Source organism: Sinocyclocheilus grahami, unplaced genomic scaffold (genome assembly GCF_001515645.1).
Source record: "Sinocyclocheilus grahami isolate Dianchi unplaced genomic scaffold, SAMN03320097.WGS_v1.1 scaffold414.1, whole genome shotgun sequence".
Lineage (NCBI taxonomy): Eukaryota > Metazoa > Chordata > Actinopteri > Cypriniformes > Cyprinidae > Sinocyclocheilus > Sinocyclocheilus grahami.
Genome location: NW_015505593.1, coordinates 293199 through 315171, shown reverse-complemented (window position 1 = coordinate 315171; position 21973 = coordinate 293199). Strand labels below are relative to the sequence as shown.

General features: G+C 39.2%; 1 protein-coding gene and 1 long non-coding RNA gene across 2 annotated transcripts in view; one reads left to right on the top strand and one right to left on the bottom strand.

Annotated features, from left to right (window-relative positions):
• LOC107551105 (uncharacterized) overlaps nucleotides 1–6093 on the top strand; it is a 23064-nt gene extending 16971 nt beyond the window's left edge. Inside the window, exon 3 of the long non-coding RNA XR_001604729.1 lies at nucleotides 6025–6093. This is a non-coding gene — a long non-coding RNA (uncharacterized lncRNA). The remainder of the gene's footprint in view (nucleotides 1–6024) is intronic.
• Nucleotides 1–21973, bottom strand: part of dnajb14 (DnaJ heat shock protein family (Hsp40) member B14) — a 117638-nt gene that overhangs the window by 68910 nt on the left and 26755 nt on the right. The window contains exon 2 of the mRNA XM_016232597.1: nucleotides 2701–2884. Within this exon, the coding sequence (XP_016088083.1) occupies nucleotides 2701–2884 (184 nt within the window). The remainder of the gene's footprint in view (nucleotides 1–2700; nucleotides 2885–21973) is intronic.

Genomic DNA, 21973 nt, shown 5'->3' with positions numbered 1-21973 from the left:
CTTATCGCGTTCGCCATTGTACTATTCTTTGAAACGACAGGGGGCGACGAGAAGTAATTGCCCTCTAAAACCATCGGGAATCACCGGTGAGAAGTAGTAATTTCCCGGTACAAGTCTTCTCACACGATGAATGAGTTGATGAATTAATAATTTCTTTATGTACAAACTTAAAACAATCTTAAACTATTGGCTTTATTTTGCATCAAACACAAGACAATTTTAAGCAAATAGTGTATAATTAGTATCTAAATGAATTCTAATTCTATTTTTATACAATAAAAATAAAACGTACTTCAAATAAAAAGCCTTGGACAAACTATGCAAAAAAAACACACAAAAAAAAAACTATGCATTTTGCGTCAAAGTGTCAAAAAGCACCTGATGGAGTTTCAACTTCACATTAAGCAGCTTCTGTTTCACACAAATGCCGGCACAGACGTGCATGTTCGGCTAGAATCGCCCTGAACTCGTGCATCTTCGGATGCGGAGCTGCGTGGAAAGTTACAAAAAAATTCCGTGCACACCGCCACGCGAAATGAGTTTGCGCGCACTCAAAGCGAACTTCCGGCAACACTGCGATGATGTCATATTTGCCGCGCCCAGCGAACTTGCGGACGCTCAAGTATAAATCAGCCTTATGACGTAATAGTCACGGACCAATGGTAGTACGAAGGTGTTTTATAGCCGGCACAAACTTTTCCGGAAAGTTCGCTTTGGCAAGCCGTTTCGAACTCCCCAAATGAACACAAAACTAGGGTGACCATACGTGCCATTTTCCCTGGACGAGTCCTTGCCAGGATTTGTTTTGGCTTTGTTTTTTCCTGTTTTCAGGAAAACCGGATTAACATAAGGGCTAAGCGGTGCTGAAGCCCCAGGGCCCGCGAATTGAGGGGGCCCGACGTGATTGGCTGTGGAGGAAAGGAAAAGTAGACCTAGAATTGATTGGCCATCGGGAGCAACCAAGCTTTTCCCTGAGTGCCGATTGCCGAAATCCCACCACGCCCCCACATATTAGTGTCTGTGCTATTTCAGTCCAAAAGATATGAGCGATAAAAATGTCTTTGTACTCATTTACACTAGAGTTGCTGGTATCTTTTAATCGCCTCGGCTTTACTGTAGCGCATGGGAAACAAACACTAAAGGCCAAGTGAATAAAACGTCACTACGTGACCTGATTAAACCGTGCAGCGCAAGAGAACAGCTGGACCACACCGGACCGGTGTCTTGCGCCCGCGACTGTAGCTCGACACTTTCGCCGCTCCATTGAAGTGATAATATAAGCAGCGCTTGCCCATTTGAATTCGACACACTACACTTATATTTTAACAGTAAAGTCTCTGTGGTGAAGCTAGTGGAAACCAGACTGAATAGCACCATGTGAACTGAAGTGTAGAGGTAAACTGTACAAAACTAAATAAGCAATTTAATCCACAGCACCACACCTAGGCTATTTAACATGCAGTTACTGACACTGTAGAAATATGGCATTAATGATATGTATTATTAATGTCACGAAAATTATTATAAGCTAATTATAGCCTATATTAAATATTGGGTCAAATAAAAGCAATAAGTCACTTTTATAAAGGTTTACTAATACTATACAGTTAACTCTGGATTCAAGAATTAGCTTTTCATTAGGGCAACTACAAAGGATAATTTAATAGTTCTAATAAACTTTAATTGCAGAAAAATATGAATTCAATAATTAAGAGCCTGCAATATAATTGAATATTAATATTGTTAAATGCATTTTAAGTATTCAAAATAGATTTTGTTTTCGTTGGTTATTTATTAATAAATAATGTATTTATTCAAATTGCCCTAACCCCAGCAAAACATTTATGGGGGACTGTGTGGGCCAGATGGGCTGAATTTTAGCACCAGTCCAGCCCTGATGATTCTCCTCTTCTAGGGCGAGAAAGAGGACCTTCAAATAATAAAACTATTTAAACTCAACTCTTTAAGGGAGCTGTATATGCTTAAAAGTTGTTGCTGCTTCTGGAAACCTGTTTGCTTTGACTTCATATCCAGTGTCAATGTATGTATTCTTTTAATGTATTGTAGCCTGGAATATTTACCCCCCCCCCCCAAAACCCTGAATTATTCCTGTGGTAGAAAACGCTGTGGCACCAAGATACGCTACTATGAAGGGGGGCCCTTGGGTTTGCTATAGCCAAGGGCGTATGTGTTCTTAATCCGGGTCTGTTTGTCAGCAAGTTGTTTTTAATAATTTAAAATGTAAAATCATTTAGTATGACCACTTTTTAAAATATATTTTAATAAGTACATATCTGAATAAATATGTTTCATTTTTTACATAAATATATTTGTTACACTGAATGATATTAGGAACATTATTTCCCCCATATTTTTATTTGAAACATTAAAGTAGACATGCATTTAATATACTTTTTATATATATTAAATCCCTTTTGTAAATTTAATTTGATCCAGACACCAAAATGGGATGTCTCGTCTTTGATCCATGTACACGTATGTACTATATCTGCTCCTAGTTTAGGGACTGTGTAAAATTAGGTGCTGCAGAATCCCCCTACTTTAAGCAGTTTTTAAGCATGTTAAAGGTCCCTGATGCCCCAAATCCTTGAAAAAACAAAAACAATCCTTGGGAAAATATTAGGTACCATCGTACTTTCAGTGCTTGGGCACTAATAATTTATACACAAGATCACTTGCCTCTGTACCCCTTCAGCTTGCTCCTTGGTAAATCCTTTTGTTACGTCTGCAGCTGCTGAGTCCTGTTTCTGTGTCTCATGCCGGGTTTGGGATCCGGGGTCAGTTCCATTTGATGCATTCCTACAAAATGCAGTGCTGTTCCCTGTCGAAGTACCATTCCTCAGCAAGGCTTCCTCCAACAATACTGTCAACGAAACACAATTAGCTAAATGCCACATAGTAGATTTGAATCCACATTTTTTAACTTCTTAGAATATAAATAAATTTATGTTTCACAGAAATCAGAATGTTCTTGGCAATTATCAGTCTTAAATTGATACTTAAATATGCCTAGGATTATAAAATAAAGAAACTTCCTCCCATTTTCAACTGCTTTTAGCAAATTTCTTAATGTGCGAATGCAAATAATTGTTGTGGTGCGACCCGTTTTCAGTTCTTTACAAAACGTTCGCTACTACTGCACAGTATGTATCTCCTGTGAGCTGATACAGTACAGGTCCACTGTTACATAAACAATTAAACTACATCTTTGCATTCTTACCTTTAATTTTAGATTGGTTAATATTAGCCGTCAATCACCCCCTCTCACTACATTGAACTAAAGGTCCTTGCGCACCGAGTCCGACATTTTCATCCGAAATGTACGCACATAAAAAAATTAATACGACCTCACGTTCTGTCAATCAAGTTTACACACTGCCTCCGAAACTTTCGTCCATCATAAGAAAATTCGGATCTGGTTTGATCTGCGTTTTTCGCATCCGTAGCAAGCATTTTGAGAGGTTAGGAGGCGTCTGGCAAGTTGATTCTCACAGCACAAAGCACTGTATGGGTCCTTGCACACTGAGTTCACGGAAATTGGTGGTCTTCTTTTTAATATGTGGCTCCAGTATCGCTAGCAAAGCATCAAACTGAGCCACTGACATCCTGAAGAAAACTTTGAATCGCCCGGGATAATCCTGCAGATCCAGTGTTTCCCACACATAGACTTTACTTGGGCGGGTCGCCCAGATATAACGGTCGCCCAAGTATATTTGGTTAAACAATTTTGCTTTTATTATTTTTATCCTCTTATACTACTAATATTTTTTTTTAGTTTATGTATGTTTTTTTTATTTTATTTATCCGTCCGAATTAATGAAACCATCCGCGATTGATTAACTACACGTTTTGTATTTGTTTTATTTAACATTTAATTATTGCAGGTTTGTATAATATTTTGCATTTTTACTTTTTATTCATTTTGAGGAATACTGAATCTGTTCATATTTAGTGTAGAACTACAGTAAGCATCACGTTAACACAGCGCACAACGCCTCTGCACTTACTCTCGATTTCTCTCAATATGGCAACACAAGAGCGTGTATCCCATGAAGGGGCGACAGGCGCGTGTGTGGAGGTCGCGGGGGGGGGGGGGGGGAGTAACTGGAGTTACTTGTTTGAAAAAGTAACTCAGATATTTCCTTCTAAATTAATAAGTAATGCGTTACTTTACTAGTTACTTTAAAAAAGTAATCTGATTACGTAACTTGCGTTACTTGTAATGCATTACCCCCAACACTGCTCATCTGAAGGATCAGCCCGCAATGTAGACATTTCAAAATAAGAGTTAGGGATGGGCGTATCAATGCTGTAGTATCGATACCGATGCGAGTATCGAAAGTATCAATACTCAAATAAAAAATATCAATACTAAGGTGTGTATTTTTACCAGTGATTGTTTAACAAAAAAAAGTAATGCGTACAATTTTTATTGAATTGAATGAATAACCTATGTTAGCGAATAATTGTGTAGGATAGATCTATTTTCCTGCTCATCTGAACACACGCAAATGCTGCAAGACAGAACTAATCAATCACAGAGAACGTTCACTCACTTCTGACAGTGCATTCAAACAGGGCTACGTTTCCAAAGGTATCATAAGAAACCATTGATGCTTTTGGGAACGGCAGAACAAAGCTTATCAGAGGACAGAAAAAAACATATATACTTGAGTTATTTCACAGTAAACAAATTGAAATTGTAGTCTACATAGTAGTCTACAAATGCAATTACATTTATTTAAATTGAACGTTAAAAGTACATATTGATTGTTCTATTCTGTAATGTTAATATAAATCATAGCTGCCAGAATAAAAAGGTTGCATTTTATGCATGCAACAGCCTTTCAGTGGAAATCCCTGTTTTTAAAGTTTTATTAAAGTGACTGTAGTTCAACTATAGTTTTTGTAGATCTCCATGGTTACTACTACAGTAAACATATTTTAACCATGTATAAATAAAAATATAACCTAGTTGCAATTAAGGTGTATTGGATGTTAAAATGCGTTTCAAATATAAAAGTGGGTATCATTACCCATTTTACTCTTAGTAATTTAATAATTGAATCAATTTCATAATTTAAAAGTTCAGTTTAGAAGTATCATATCGATATCGACGATACTGGCCTTTAAAAGTATCGGTATCGTATCGAAAACCAACTAAGTGGTATCGCTCATCCCTATTAAGAGTCCCAGTGTTTTTTGGGCTTGTTTTTAATTAAAAGGTTTTTTTTCCGTTTTCTGTTCTTCTGGGCATTATTGGAATTTTGGTTACACAAATTGTATTTCATATAATTTCCATTGAATTCATAGTAAACTATTGTAGTTCCTGTCTGGGATGCTTCCCAACAGGAAGAAAATAAATTTGTATCAAAAATTATTTTACACATATTATTCAATATATAGATTTTAGTAGTATCAGTAAAATCTGTCCCATTCCCTGAGAGAGACACTACATGACAAAGCAAGGAGAACTATGCTGTAATTTTGCATAATTTGCAATGCATAATATGAGTATGTAATTAAATGTAATAGTATCCTATGTAATTAAAATTAATTTCAATAAATAAAAATAGTTAAAAATCACATATTATTTGTTATTTGTCACATGTAGTAGACCCTTTTTGTGCCATAGGTAACAGGAGGCTTTTCCACCCGGCTACCACCGCAAGTATATTTCAAACCTGTGGGAAACACAGAGATCCTTCATAAGGAGGTGGATCTCTCCTTGGATTGGATGATGGATCCAATATTTCCTCTTTCTTTTTCTCTTTTTAAGAAGAGAGAGAACAACAAAATCATTCTCACTGCTTGAAGACTCCATTTTGTATTGTTTTGCAAATTTTTTCTCAGATCGGACTCTGTGCAAGGTTTCTGTGCGTGACGGATTTTTAGGATGATGAATACAAAAAAATGCATATGAAAATTTTGGACTCAGTGGGCAAGGACCTTAACACGGAACCGGACGTTTTTTTGCTTTATTTCAGCTCATCTCTGTTCCAGATTTGCACAAACTGCATTACAATCAATTTCCGAAATGTAATTTGTGTGGAGATATTATGAAGTCTGTAAACAGACATTAACAGAGGCCAGAGAAAATACATCTGGCAGGCAGATCAAGCTCACTGTTCACGATGCACGAAATATTATAAACAAATCATAAATACTGAATTGGGGGTGGGGGTTATATGAATGTTATCTCTGAGAGGATCAGACTGTTATCAGAAAAGTTTAGATGGTATTTTCTTTTCATCTTGCCTCTGTATAATGCATATTAAAGTAGCATTTATAAGCTATATTGCTTCTGTTCCATAAGCGCCACCTGCTGGCAGAGAGTGAATTTGCATTATTATTCAGCCTGTCTCCTGTTTTTGTTTCATACAGATGTTTTATGTAGTATAATTCAGTGTTTCCGCTACATTCACTCTGCCGTGGTGGGCAGCCACACCAAAAATCAACCCCGCCATGGCTGCAGCTTCGCAGTGACATACTGCAGTGATCACAGTGATGCCACTCACATCATGAACAGGGCTTGAATTCTGGCGCAGGATTGTGCATAGTTCTACTCATTCCCGCAGGTTCCGCACAAAATTGTCAAAATACCTGTCTTGGCGAGTATTCACGTAAACACAGTCGGTTTATATTAAACATAGTCGGTAAGTGAATGTAAACCGTTGAGAAACAAAACGCACATGTAACAGTACATTAGATCCGTGCACAAGGTCTGAAGACAGCAGCCTAAATAAACCTGCTGTTGTCGGTGTCATTACTGTTTATTTATACAGTAAATACTATCCAGTGTTATTTTACAGTTGAATAGATTATTCAGTTTCTTTAGTAATTCTGTACTGAAATATTTATGTTAGAATACCTGAAAAACTTAAAGTACTGTTAATTTAATTTGTATCTGATGGTTTTTATTTGTGCTATTGCTAGTCATTTAATTGTTTTATTGTCTTTTTTAGTTCAAATAAATTTAATTCGGAGTTTGAGTGCAGGTGATTTGTGGGTGGGGAGGTTTAAGCACCAGGGGGAAGGAGACGTGGTCCATGGGAAACAGTCCCCACCACAGCTGGAAAAAATCCTAGAGGAAACACTGTAATTTCACAATACTATGCAGTGGTTGCCTCTAATTTTAAATGGCTATAGAGAATTCAGCCTGTAATAGAGAAAATAAACATCTTGTTTATGTACTCATATTTTCATTCTTTCTTGTCTCTTGCTTAAAAACATAAAATAAATATTTTTTTAAATCAGCTTTCAGAATCAGCCCATTTGCTTGTAAAACATCAGCAATCAGAATTGGCCATGAAAAATCAAGATTGGTGCATCACTAAAAAGAAATGCTAGGACAAGTGTGTGGCAAATAATTCAGGATCAGGTTCGATTGTTGAAACTTTTAATCACCAGGATACAGGCAGTTGTGGTGCTCCTTAATTTATAGTGGGTGCTCCTACATTTTTGTTGCTGCTCCTAACTTTTTGAAGTTGGGAGCACCAGTGCCACCAGGTAAAAAAGTAAATTTTGAGTCCTGCAGTGGACTCACGCTTCCAAACTTATGTGCCATCCTGGTGTGAGGAAGTGGTAGCCATCCGTCATAGTCCAGATTGTGGCAACTAGGTACATCTCTGGGCAGAGTGTGGAATTCCACCAATGACCTGCCACTGTGAGTTTCTTATCCCATCCCATCTAGTGGACAACCTACAAGTATTACAACCTTCAAGTGTCTGATAGTTTTTAATTTGCTGTCACTGCCCTGAGATTAACCCATTAATTGCCGTAACCCTTAAAACCAGCCTGCCAGAGGGTTACTGTAAATGCATGTGCCCACTGTTCACCGTTTTCCTGATTCCACCAGGGTGGCGGTGGTGCCAGGGGCTTGGGCCCGTCATCGCTGCTTGCAGCTATATTTAGGGGCCGAGCACAGCAGTGCAAAATTATTGTCCAAAATTAATCACATTTTTGAGAACCTAAACATGCTTGAAAACTCATGAAACTGCATATACGCAAGAAGCAGCGAAAATGTTTCGTCTGATATAGGTTTCAGAATTAGGTGTGGAAAAATGGCTCGATAGCGCCATCTATACACATTCAACAAAGTGCCCCTCGAGCTACATTTCACGTACATGTTCAAAATTCGGTAGACACATGTAACACACCAATACCTACAAAAAAGCAAAATCCGAAACCCAAAGGAAGTCAAGTTATTTTGAATTTTCTCTACAAATTTTTGTTGTTTTTGCCATTTTCGGGCATTGTATTTTAACAAACTCCTTCAGTGTAATCTAAAGCCCTTTGTGTTGAAGGGCGTGTCTGTGGTGGCCTGACAAATTTTGATGTTTCACTATGAAACAGGAAGTTGTTATATACAATGTCTGATCTGCCCCAAACTTCATGTTTGATTAACTATATTAGTTAACTTCAGAGCTGGAAATTAACGAGGGCTTGTGGCAAAAATGCCACAAGAATGAACAAAACTGCCCCATAAATTCAAGGCAAAGGGGCAAAAAATGCCCGTTGCACAATTAAACAATGTATTTGGAGCTTAGTTTAGTCAGCGCTGAAAACGCGCCAATCAGAGGCGCTTAGTCAGCGCTGAAAATGCCGAAGCTGTTGTAAATGTAATTATTTAACATTAAAGACAACTCAGTATGGTGATTATAATAATAAGGTGATTATAAAAAATGCAAAATATAACCCCTTAATGGAAAAGTTGATTTCTGACTCCGGCTAACTGCGAACGAAAATGTTCTTATACACTTTCTTCTTCTAAACAGTTTTTATTTCATCAGATACATAATGGTTTTGGTTGTCTTTTTCTTAATATTGGACTAGCAACCAGAGTGGTAAACCACAAGAATCTAAAAATCTGAATCTGAATTTATTCAGCCAAAACAGACTTGTTTTGTTGTTTGCTGAGGTAGGTGTAGCAAATTAGCTCAAAAGGGAATTGTACATAAATAATTACAATTAACTATAATTAATTACAATTATTTATATAAGCTGCTAGTAGTAACTGTAACTGTCATCTAATCTGTTCGTCCAGCGAACATTCAGTGTAATTTCATATCAATTCTAAGAAATTATATTTTCGTGGGCATAGAAAATAACTTTCTTACAGTACTAGTGCATTAGAGCATATAACAAGATCTGGAATCGTTAAAGGGACATTATCCACAAGCAGTGACAGAATCAGGAAGAGGTGCAGAACAATCAGACATGCACCTGCCACTCACGGCTGGGAGACAGTGGTGGCTGTCTGGCTGTTGTTGCCTCCGGGAGTGGTTGTGGTGTCAAGGTGGATGCTGTCAGGTGGTGTGCTGTGGTGATGTAGGCAGTAGCAAGGTGCGGGTCCTCGAGCTTGTGCAGCAGGTGTCGAGGCAGTGTCACCTGTCATCCTGAAGTGAGTTGGTCTGGGGCAGATGGTTGTTTGTAGGTGTTGTTAGCCAGCAGGCTATCCATTGTACCTGTGGTTTGGAACAGCTGGGTTGGACTCTCACTTATGAAAGGGCAGGTGGTTCCGGGGGTTGCAGGGAATGGTTTTGGAAATCTGAATTTCCAAAACCGATTTCACCACAAATCTGATGTTTGCGGTGTCGCTTTGCTCGTGAGGCGGCACCAACTTGAGCTTGCCTGAGTGGTGTCAGAGGAGCTATTGCTGTTGGGCACAGTGACTCGTTACTCCATCCAACTTTGTCTGGCTGCTCCTGGGTTGTTGATTGGTTTACAGGATGCTCCTCCTTTGGAGGTCTGAGGCAGTGTTGTGATGGGCAAGGAATCAGAAAATGTGTCCTTCCCAGTACTCCTCGGTTGAGTACTGTTCAAGGAGCTCTTTTGCTAGCATCAGCCGCTCCTGTAACTCAGAAGTAGGTGTGTCCAGCTGTCCTTATGAAGCCTCCGTTTGGCACCTGTGTGAAGGGTGTAGAGCAGGATGTTGTTGTAGACAGTTTCAGATCCAGAGGGTCAGTGAGGAAGAGTCTATTTTTATGGCAGGGCTCAAAATTGTGACCGTTTTGGTCGCATATGCTCCGAAATGTAATCTGTGCAACCCCAAAATATATTTGGGATCATTTGTGCAAGTGCACATGATTGTTGTGGTGTGACCTGTTTTCATTTCTCTGCTAAACGGAATTGGCCATGAAAGATCGATGCATCACTAACATGAAATGCTGGGCCAAGTGTGTGGCAAAGAATACATCATGTTCGATTGATGAAGCTTTTAATCATCAGGATGTTGCCAGCCCTTCCGCTCAATTGGCAGTTGTGATGCTCCTTAATATTCAGTGGGTGCTCCTACATTTTTGTTGGTGCTCATAACTTTAAGTTGGGAGCACCAGTGCTACCAAGTAAAAATTTTAATTTCGACCCCTGCAATGGGCATTATGTATCTTTCTTATGGGGAAATGGAGTGAGAGTTACTCTGCCCACATTCCTTTGAGCAATAAAACCAGTGTTATCAGATGATTTGTAATTGCTTGCCATAGTAAACGGAGTCCTGTTCTGCCTTTTTGGGGTGTTAGTTGCTCTGCGGTGGTTATCCACAGAACTCTAATACATAGTTTGCTTTTGTGGGTGAGGGGGTTTGCTGGATTATTCATTAAATATAATGAATAATTGTGTGTCTGATTGGTCCAAACACTGCATAGGGTGCTATGGTTATCACTATGTCAGTCATCACAATTTCAGGAGCAAATGATATTAGCGAACACCAAAACTTGACCAAAACTCCCAACATTTTTATTCAAATTATGAAAGGATTATAGACAGCAAGAACGATGCTAACCCTACCCCAGAGCAGGGTTCATAACCCCATTTCAAGCCTCTGGGGTCGGCAGAGGTCCCAGTGTGATCACTTGTATTTTATCCTGATATCAGCAGAAATGAACTTATTGAAAATAAACCTATTGAAAAAAAAACATATATGTAACTTGTATGAAACCAATGTGAGGTATGGTCTTCCATGTCTGAGCTCATTATCTGTAATGCGCGGCTCGTTTGTAAGGGCAGGTGGGGCAGAGCCCCATCAAAATATTCACCCAAAATATAGACCTCTATATAAACTGAATAAAAAATAAACTGTAAATGTGTTCAGCATTCTGCAACAAATATTTTTTGGATTTTCTAGATAATTTTAAGTTATAAAGTGCACAGGATATATTAAATTCATTGCGAGCTTCAGCATGCACATAAAATGATACCAAGTGGGGCAGTCATGCCAGTGTCCTCCCGAACTCAACAGCGCCCCAAAAATTTTACAATGTAAATCTGTGGTGAAAAGTTGAACTGTAGTACGCTCTAATTGAGAGCCATTTGGGCAGTTTTGAGACGGCCCTGGTTATATTCATGTTACCTTATCTCGCTCTAGACCAAGATGATATCAGTCAGCTTCAGCTATATATATGTCTGCATCAGGTCAGTAAGTAACTGGCATGTCTGTTTTTCCTATGTGGAGTAGTGTTTTAAATTAATGAAAGTGTTAATCCTTTAGTTTAAATGTGCTCACGTAAAAAGCCTTTATATTATAGTTCTGTTGTGTTTGTTTTATGTTCGTTTTGAGATGAGACATGATATTTGTTTCATCACTTAAATTCCACTAAAACTTGTAACATTCTAAATCAACATTCTGAGAAAATATTAAGACAATAATTCTATAGCATTCTGTGTGTGTGTACTTCGAGTCTGTCAATCAACATTAGCGTGCTGCCCACAGGCTGAATAATGGAAGGACATTAGATCTCTGCCAAAAGTGTGCGCGCATGTGTTAGACTATAAAGACTATAAGCTTTCTTGAGTTTATTATAAACTAACACCACCACCCAGAATCTGCCCCACCTAAATTTACAGTCAAGAGCCGCTATTGATTACCAAACTGAAATATATGAAATCCAGTGAAACATGTTGAAATAAATGTAGCCTATTCACACGTTATTACACACAAAACGAGGATGTGAATGAAATTTATATTCTATAATATGATGTATAATAATGACATAAAAGTATTATGTAAGTTTACACTGCAGCATGACTAATGTAACAGTCTAAGAATGTTTAGAGTTTACTGTAAAATACAGTGTTTGTCAGATCCAGATGTTTATATGTACAGTCATGGCCAAAAGTTTTGGCAGTGAGATAAAATTTGTGTTTTGCATAGTTTGCTGCTTAAGCTCTTGTGGTGTTCATTCACATTGTTTCTAGATTATTGTGTAGAGTGATCAGATGCATTTTAAATAATTGCTAAAAGCTTCTTTGGCCAAAAAATGACACAAAATGACCAGCTAACATTAATTGACTAATCATATCAGCAGCACATGTGAAAGTGTGAATGAGTACTAGTCAGGTTAATCACTATAGGGCCTTTTGCACTACTTTAGTTCCAGAACTAAATGTACAGTACTAAAGTACTGCGCAAAATTTGCGCAAACTATTTCCCAGTACCATTTAGAGGGTTGCATTTGCACCGACAGTGTGTACTAAGAAGTGACATAAGCCTGTCGACAGCGACATCATTTGTGCACGGCGTTCAACAACAGAAACAAAGAAGAACAACATTAACAACAGGAGGATGGAGGACGCTGTGATCGGAGCTGTGTTTTTGTTGTGTCTCGCAGGGTTTCACAATAATGGGCATGGAAAGTCAACATATACGTAAAGCGATTGAAAGAATGCAAAGGAGGACTAAGAATCTCCAATGACAACTGGCAGTGCTACATTTGCTACAAGTGCCTGCACTTCAGCGTCCATCCATCTATCGCTGTTCTCCATACTTGCGAAATAAGTTGACAATGTTTACAGTATGTTTACACAGCGTTCTAAATCATGGCGGGTGAGGGCGTTTTCGTACGCGTTTGGCCAATTACCTCCAAAGAAACACGTGCAGCCATCATCGCTTTGTATCAAAATGGCCTCACATGCAAGGAAATCGCTACAAAGAATATGGCACATGAAAGAACCATTTACCGGATCATCAAGAACTTCAAGGAGAGAGGTTTGACTGCAGTCTAAAGATTTCAGGACGTCCCAGTGTCCAGCAAGCGCCAGGACCGTCTCCTCCTGAGGAGTCAGCTACAGAACCGTGTCACCACCAGTGCAGATCTTGCTCAGGAATGGCAGCAGGTTGGTGTAAGAGCATCTGCACGCACAGTGAGGCGAAGATTTTTGGACAACAGACTGGTGTCAAGAAGGGCAGCAAAGAAGCCACTTCTCTCAAAGAAAAAAACGGGACAGACTGAAATTCTGCAGGAAGTACAAGGATTGGACAGCAGAAGACTGGTGCAAAGTTATTTTCTCTGATGAAGCTCCCTTCCGACTGTTTGGGACATCTGGAAAATCGATCAGTCAGGATTTGGCCCAAAAGCTAATATCCAGCATGCCAGAGCGAATTGCAGAGGTTATGAAAAACAAGGGTCAACCCTGTAAATATTGATTCATTATATATATTTTTGCCAATAAAAGCCTTTAAAACTTATGATATGCTTATTGTTTTCCAGTATACCATAGAAACATGTTGAAAAATAATCTACAAATACTGAAGCTGCAAACTTTGCAAAACACAAAATTTGTCACTGCCAAAACTTTTGGCCATGACTGTAGATGTTCGGCAAGCAATAATTTAGTTTTTAAAACAGTGGTCAGACTGGTCACCAACCTTTTTAAGCCCAAGATCCCTGACCTTGGCCTTTATGAAAGACAAGATCTACCTATTGGAGAACTGATAGAAAAAGACAGCCCAGGTTGTACTAGATTTGAGGCCTTTTATTTAGTATTTTAATTAGTGATGCACTGATCATGATTTTTCCTGGCCGATTCAGAATCAGATTTTTAATTTTTTAGCAAATGTATTTATTGTTTGCTCTATAACAAGCAAACTGGCCTTAAATATCTGTAGTGATTTGAAATTAGAGGCAACCACTGCATTTTTTTAATGATCTAAACAAAGATGATACACACGTTGCATGAGCAGTTGTTTTTGTTTTTAATTAGATAAAACATCTGCATGATACAAAAACAGCAGACGGGCTGAATGAGATGCAAATTTCCTCTCTTACAATTCAATATTTATATTTTCTTCCTATATTTCGAGAATCGTGAACAGTGAGTTTGCTCTGCCTGCTGCAGTATTTTCTCCTCTTTACGTCTGTCTTCAGAGTATCTGGCCTTTGTTAAGTTCCTGTTTACAGACTCAGGCATGATGAATTTTTCTTTATCATTGTCCCAGTAGCTAATGTGACTACAATGACACAATGATGAGTGAGTGCCGGATAAGGAGCATCTTGGTTACTATTGTAACATCCATTGCCTAATGGAAGGAACAAGACATTGTGTCCCTCCTGCCACAACACTTAACCACCCATTGAAAGGGGGACACTGTCTTGAGTGAGCAAGCCATCTCCATTTGTACCCATATGTCTGGGGAAGTGGCCTGCAAATTCCACTGGCCAGTTCTCATTGGACTTTTCTGAAGTATCAGTGGTGTCTGTCACTACATTTATATATGTTTATGAGAGCAGTAACAGAAAAGGGACTTAATGTGCATTCATGAATGTAAATGCACTCAACAACAACAACAACAACAAAAACGGTACTGAAATAAATTAATATTAAGATGCAGTTGCAACTTTAACATTTAAAAATAAAGCCTATTAGTAAATGTTGAAATTAACATACTCTAACAAGGAACAATACTTCTACAGCAAGGTTAAAAATCGTGACGGTTTTGCTCACATATGGTCCCAAAATCTAATCTGTGCGACCTCAAAATATATTTTGGTAGCATTTGTGTGAGTGCAAGCAATTATTGTGGTGCAACCCGTTTTAATTTCTCTACAAAACATTCACTAATTACGGCACAGTATGTGCCTCTGTGAGTTGACAGTGACCGGTCCACCATTCTATCCAACGTCACATAACCAATTAAACTTCATCTTTACATTCTTAACCAAGGAATGTTACAAAAGTGCTGTCAGAGAGTGAATATGCATTCTCATTCAGTCCATCTGCTATTTTTGTTCCATGCAGGTATGTTATATGTAGCATCATTTCACAAATCTAACGTCAGACTATTCTGTTTTGCTTCTAATTTCAAAATCATACAATCTAATTTAAATCAGAATATGCTCATGTATGCAGCATCTTTCTTTGGATCAAAATCATTTGGATCATTAAAATGCAGTGGTTGCCTCTAATTTTAAATGGCTAGAGAGAGTTTGGCCTGTAACAGAGCAAACAAACAACTTGTACTCATAATTTCTTTCATTCTTGTCTCTTGCTTAAAATAAATAAATAAATATTAAAAAAACCGGTTATCAGAATCAACCCATTTGCTTGTAAAACAACAACTGAAATCTGCTATGAAATATCAAGATCGTTGCATCAATGAGGAGTGCTGGGACAAGTGTGTGGCAAAGAATTCAGGATCAGGTTTGATTGCTGAATAATTTAATTGTCAGGATGTTGTCAGCCGTTCCACTAATTTGGCAGTTGTGGTGCTCCTTAACTTTAAGTTGGTGCTCCTAAATTTTTGCTGGTGCTGCTAACTTCTTGAAGCAGTGCTACCAAGTAAAAAAGTTAATTTTGAGCCCTGTGCAAGAACCTTAATGTTTCAAATGGAATCATATTGTAAAGTGTTAGCACTTCATATAAATCCAAACAGTCATGCTTAAAGATGGCCAGGCATTGATACCCTGGCCATATTAAAATATCTACACAAGGCCATAGCATTGAAATTACACAAATTTGCACATTAATAATGATTTGGGACAAACATAATGTAATTTAATGGGAAACTATGTGAGTGGCACTCTGTGCATGCGCAGCAGGATTTCTATCAGCTACCTGAACATATCATTTCGCTTTCTCATGTAACTAGCTTTAAATATGCAGCTTTGCTAGATAACAAATGCATTAAAGTGACTGACTGGACATAAACTAACGCAAACACATAGGTATCAATCATGACATTTAACATTTGGGTCGGACTTGAATGTGTTTTGGTCACAATTTTTTAACCGCTTGAGCTACTACTAACGTTGGTGTCCTCTCAGCCTTGACGGCAAACAGTTGTTATTTCTTTACTTTTGCAGCATCTAGGTCAACAAATTAATTACTTTATAATATGAAAACAAGCACAATAGTGCTCATTGTCAATGTTTTAATTCCCCATCTGAAGTGTCCCGTTCTGTACAGTGTCGCAGCCTCACTCACATGTTAAAACAAACAACACAAGGCATAATTGATTCCACCTTTAGAGGCCACTCTTGTACTGCATATTGACAGAAGTAACAGACGCAACCCGGAAAAACTATCAGTATGGATTTTTGCAGACAACTCCAGCAATGGACCATCTATGCTGATTAATCTGCAAAACCGATCAGTCGACCTCTAATCAGTAAAGCAACATTCTATCTTATGTGATATTATTTAACTATAACATACAGTATCTTAACAAATATAAAAACAAACACCCATACAGGGATATCTTTTACCTTCATAACTTGACTTATAGGGGCATTCTAACGGCATTCTAGTAGGTATCATCATGCCATGAATGCTTTTGGGTAACACTTTATAATAACTTTCATTTATAAATCAGTAACGAGCATTATTTAATGTTTAACAGATCATTAGTTCATATTCATTCACATAGCTAGAAATATGAGATGTTTTTGTTCATGTTTACTAATGAACTTACTAAACATTACCTATGATTATTTAATGTAAATTGAAATGCTTACAAATATCAGTAAACTTTCAGTTCATATGATCTTCATTTGTTGGTCTTTTTTTGTTGTGTACACATCTATTTACACATCTTAACTAATTATTCATCTTTTTAAGTTGTAGAACTTGCACAATTGGTGGCTGACTAAATACTTTTTTGCCCCACTGTATTTGTTCATGTTTTTGCAGAACGCAATCTAAAGTGGAAACTCTTCATCATTTGCAAAGGTTTATAAATGTTTACTAATCATTAATAACTTTATTAACTATCATCTCAATGGCAAAAAGAGTCCCGAAAGACCTGAATTTACCCTATTTACACATCTTTACTAATAATTTATTAGTCATTTGTTCATGTTTTTGCAGTAGCCAATCTAAAGTGGAAACTATTCATCATTTATAAATGTTTATAAACGATTACTAATCAATCATTTAGTATCTTAATGGGCATTGGACTTTTAGCTAATGTAACAAGCTTTGTGTAAAGGGTGGCTGGTTAAGTTTAGCTAAATGCTTGGTAAAGACATAACAGATTGTAATTTTGGTGCAAAAAAGTTTTTATTGCCTCAACACTCACATTAGAATATACATTTTCAGTATATCATTAAGCAGGATAAAACAAATCATTTTTAAAGTAAATACTTGTTAATTTATAAAACAATATAATATAAACAGTAGGGCTACCCTTGACTAAGGATTTTTCTGGTCGACTAGTAGTCGTTAATTTTAAGCATTAGTCGACTAATCGCCCGTTTATTAATAAACCATTTAAATCATTATAATGAGCCTTTAATTGCCTACAAAGCCTAATAAGCGCTCAAGCACACGCATAAAACTTGCCATAGTGTGCACCTTTGAACTGCTTCGAACGAATCGTTTGAGAATCGCTGGAAAATTAGGTGATATTAAATGCATATTTTGAGAAAACAAAAGCGTTTTTTGACCTTGCATGCATGAAGCTATGATTATGAATGTGTCAGGGAAAAACAGTAAAGAGGCTGCATTAACATTTTAATAATTCACTGATAAACAAGTGCTTTCTTTGTTTTGGTTTAAAAGATGAACTCTGTGACACCGACTTGTCATTTCTGCAGTAGTGATGCGCCTGTGTGCATGTTTCATACGGATTACATAATCTGAGAATATTTGTTTTCCATTTGAATTGGTTCATTTGAAAGTAGACATTTCACTCTCTATAGATATATTTTAATGTCTGTAAGGCAAAGATATACACAGAGTTTTGCGCTCAAGATCACATACCGAGACGGCAGAAAGCGCATCCTGTTTGCTTTCATCATTTTACAAAAGCGCATTTTGTTGTTATTGTGAGTGCACACAAATAAACGTAGAGTCTTTACAGATTTGAAAGATGAATTACTCTTATCTGTATGATCAAAAATGACGGAGTATTTTAAGAGCAAGTGACTCCCCCGGCGTCTCCATCTGTCCTGCAGTGAGCGCTAATGTTCAGCTTCCACACAGACACTTAAATAGCGGACATTTATCTAGGTTAACACTAGATTGAGCAGCCATGTAAAGTTGCTAATACTTACATATTTCAGATGGTAAGCCATATTTGTGGTGGATGATTGATAGGCGAGCGTTTGGATGTCCTGCCGGAAGTACTGTATTTCCAAAGATCAGCCGTTAACGATCTGCCTGACTTTGCCAATGTGTTTTTTTCTTCTTCTGCGACTAAACGACTAATAACATTTTGTCGACCAAGCCTCTTCTGGTTGACTAATGATTAGTCGACTATTAGGGGGCAGCCCTAAACAATAGATTGAACCGTGCTCCCTTATAATAATCAAATTGACCCCTGTACACTGTTAACACTTTAACCAACCCTTAAACCTACCCATACCACCAAACCTGGTGATCATTTCCGACACCGCTGTACGCCGTAGACCAATCACAACAGACTAGGCCATCTGACCAATCAGAGCAGAGCAGAGCAGGCTCATGGAAAGGAGGGGTTTAGAGAGACTGAATCTTTGAACTGCTTCGAACGAATCGTTTGAGAATCAACTGTGCAGAAATTGAAATCCACACGCTAATACACAATACTCATAGTCACCAATGCTGATGTTGTTAACATGAATCATTTCAGAATAAAGTATAACAATAATAACAATTTGAACGGTTTGATGTGATAGGAGCTAACCGATCTTTAGATTTAATCACCATTGGTAGCGAGATTTATGGTAATGCTGTTTTTCTCAGTTGGTCAGAACAAACGTGGCAGACTTGTTACTTGTTCAGATGGCAATATACGGTGAAAATTCTTATTTGGGTCATATTCCAAGACGTAGGCTAGAATCTGTGATTGCGAAGTACAGTAAATATCCACACCGGTGCGGTGACTGACTGCCACACATACTCCTCAAAACATTAGATTAATCCGTGCTGGAGCCATGCCGACTCACAAGCTAGATAATTAGCAGGAAAAAAAATCCACATTGGCAAAGTCACGCAGATAGTTAACGGCTGATCTATGGTAATACAGTACATCCGGCAGGACATCCAAACACTCGCCTATCAAATCATCCACCACAAATATGGCTTATCTGAAATATGTAAGTATTAGCAACTTCACATGGCCGCTCAATCTAATGTTAACCTAGATAAATGTCCGCTATTCAAGTGTCTGTGTGGAAGATGAACATCAGCACTCACTGCAGGACAGATGGAGGCGCCGGTGCACTCACTTGCTCTTAAAATACTCAGATAAGAGTAATACATCTTTCAAATCTGTAAAGACTACGTTTATTTATGTGCACTCACAATAACAACAAAACGCGCTTTTGTAAAATAATAAAAGCAAACAGGATTTGATTCAATTCAAGTCTACACTTAATGTGTTCTCGATAACAAGAACACATCTGGGTACTTTTCATTCTCACCTCTTCTTGAGTACTATAATTATTCCAGAATCTATAATATTTCATGTTCAATTGCATTATTTTAGTCCAGTGCTTCGCTGGTGGCACATTTTGGCTGCGTCAGCGTCTAAAGTGGGTCATTCTCACAAAACACCATGGCACTAATTATTTTAAATGTTACACATGTAATTTAGTATATTTAAAAATCAGAGTAAAGACAATATTATTTTCTACCATGCACAAAGAATCATTTCAACAAAGGAAATATAGCTGCAAGCAGCAATGATGGGCCCAAGCCACCAGCCTGCTGTGCACAGGAAAAGAGTGCACAGCAGGCACATGCATTTACAGCAACTCTCTGGCAGTCTGGTTTTAAGGGTTACAGCAAAAAAAGTCCATATACTGGCAACCACTTATGGCAACAGGAAATATCATTTTTTTTAAATGCTTTGAAATCATCATATATTTGTCACACTACGAGCCAGAGACCAGGTAAGGATGCAAAACAGGAGGGTTTATTGATAAATTGGAGAGCAAGTTGATGACAGGTGAGTATGAGAAGGTAGAGAGCTCTTGGGTTCTTAGCTCTGGGTATTGAGTTTGTATCTTTTGCAGGTATCTGGGGATGATGAGAACGGGATCGTAGGAGAACAGGATCAATGGAGCTTCTAGGGGTAAGTAAACAAACAGGTAGGAGTCAGGCTAAGTTCAAGCTGGTGAACGGTAGACCGGACAGTGAGGCAGTGAGAGGAGTTCACAGGGATATAGTGCTTTTAATGAGTCTCTGCAGGTGTGGGTGATCAGTACTCAGGTGATTGTGATCTGTTGTGTGTCAGGGCTGGTGAATGAGGTGACTGAAGGCAGAGACTCCCTGACATTACCCCCTCCTCCAGGGGCGGCTCCTGACGCCCTCATGCGGCGACGAGGGTGGCCTCCACCTCAGGGTGCGGGATGATTAGGATGGGTGCGGTGAAACTCCTCCAGCAATGATGGGTCTAGTATATCATCCCGGGCCACCCAGGACCTCTCCTCCAGTCCGTATCCTTCCCAGTCAACTAGATATTCCAGTCGGCCGCCCCGTCGCCATGAATCCAGAAGGTCCCTGACCTGGAAAACAGAGGGCTGGTCCAGGATTTCAGGAGGAGGAGGTACATCCGGCTCGGTGGGTCCTGTTGTGGAGGAAGAACAAGGTTTGAGGAGGGAAACCTGTAATGCGGGGTGAATTCGGTACTTGGGTGGAAGCTGGAGAAGGTAGGTGACTTCATTAATCTGCCTCTGTATGGGGAACGGACCAATGTAGCGGGGACTCAGCTTCTTACAGGGCAGGCGGAGGCGCAGATCCCGGGTGGACAGCCAGACCTTCTCTCCAGGCTGGTAAGTAGGAGTAGAGGTGTGCCGGGCATCTGCGAAGGCCTTGTGACTCCGTACTGCTTGTTGTAGGTGGGCGTGAGCTGAGTCCCACACTCTCTCGCTCACCCGGAACCAGTAGTCCACAGCTGGAACCTCCGAGGGCTCCTCCGTCCATGGGAAGAGTGGGGGTTGGTAGCAGAGTATGCACTGAAAGGGGGTCATGCCGGTGGTGTTCTGTCGGAGGGAGTCTTGTGCATACTCGGCCCAGGAGAGGAAACGGCTCCAGCTGTGCTGATCTTCGTGGCAGTATGACCGGAGGTAATGCCCGAACTCCTGGATCCTTCACTCAGTCTGGCCATTCGACTGAGGATGGTTTTCAGAGGACAAGCTCATGGTCACTCCCAGGAGTCGGAAGAAGGCTTTCCATACACGGAAGATGAACTGGGGACCCCGGTCTGAGACTACATCTTCCAGGATGCCGTAGTTTCTGAAAACATGGGAAAATAAGCACTCTGCTGTTTCTAGTGCTGTTGGCAGACCTTTGAGGGGTATAAATTTACAGGCCTTAGAGAAACAGTCAACTACGACGAGGATACAGGGGTTTCCGTCAGAGATGTGTAGGTCAGTCATGAAATCTACTCCTATGTGGGACCAGGGTCTCCGTGGTATGGGCAGCGGGACAAGCTTGCCTATGGGAAGATGACGAGGAGTTTAAGACATGGCACAGACTGAGCAGCTTCGGACGTGCCTGGTGACATCCAGGGCCATACTGGGCCACCAGTACTGGGCTTGGAGTAGCGAGAGGGTCCGTTTGCTGCCTGGGTGTCCAGAGCCCGGTACTCTGTGAACTGAGCCCAGAAGGGTTTGGCGTTGGGATGTTGGGACATAGGTTTTCCCTTTTGGGCCTCCCAGCGGAGCAGGCTCAGTGCGAGTGGCGTCAAGGATGTCTTTGGAGATGTTCCATTGAATGAGGCTGACTATCAGAGCTGGAGGGAGAATGGGTT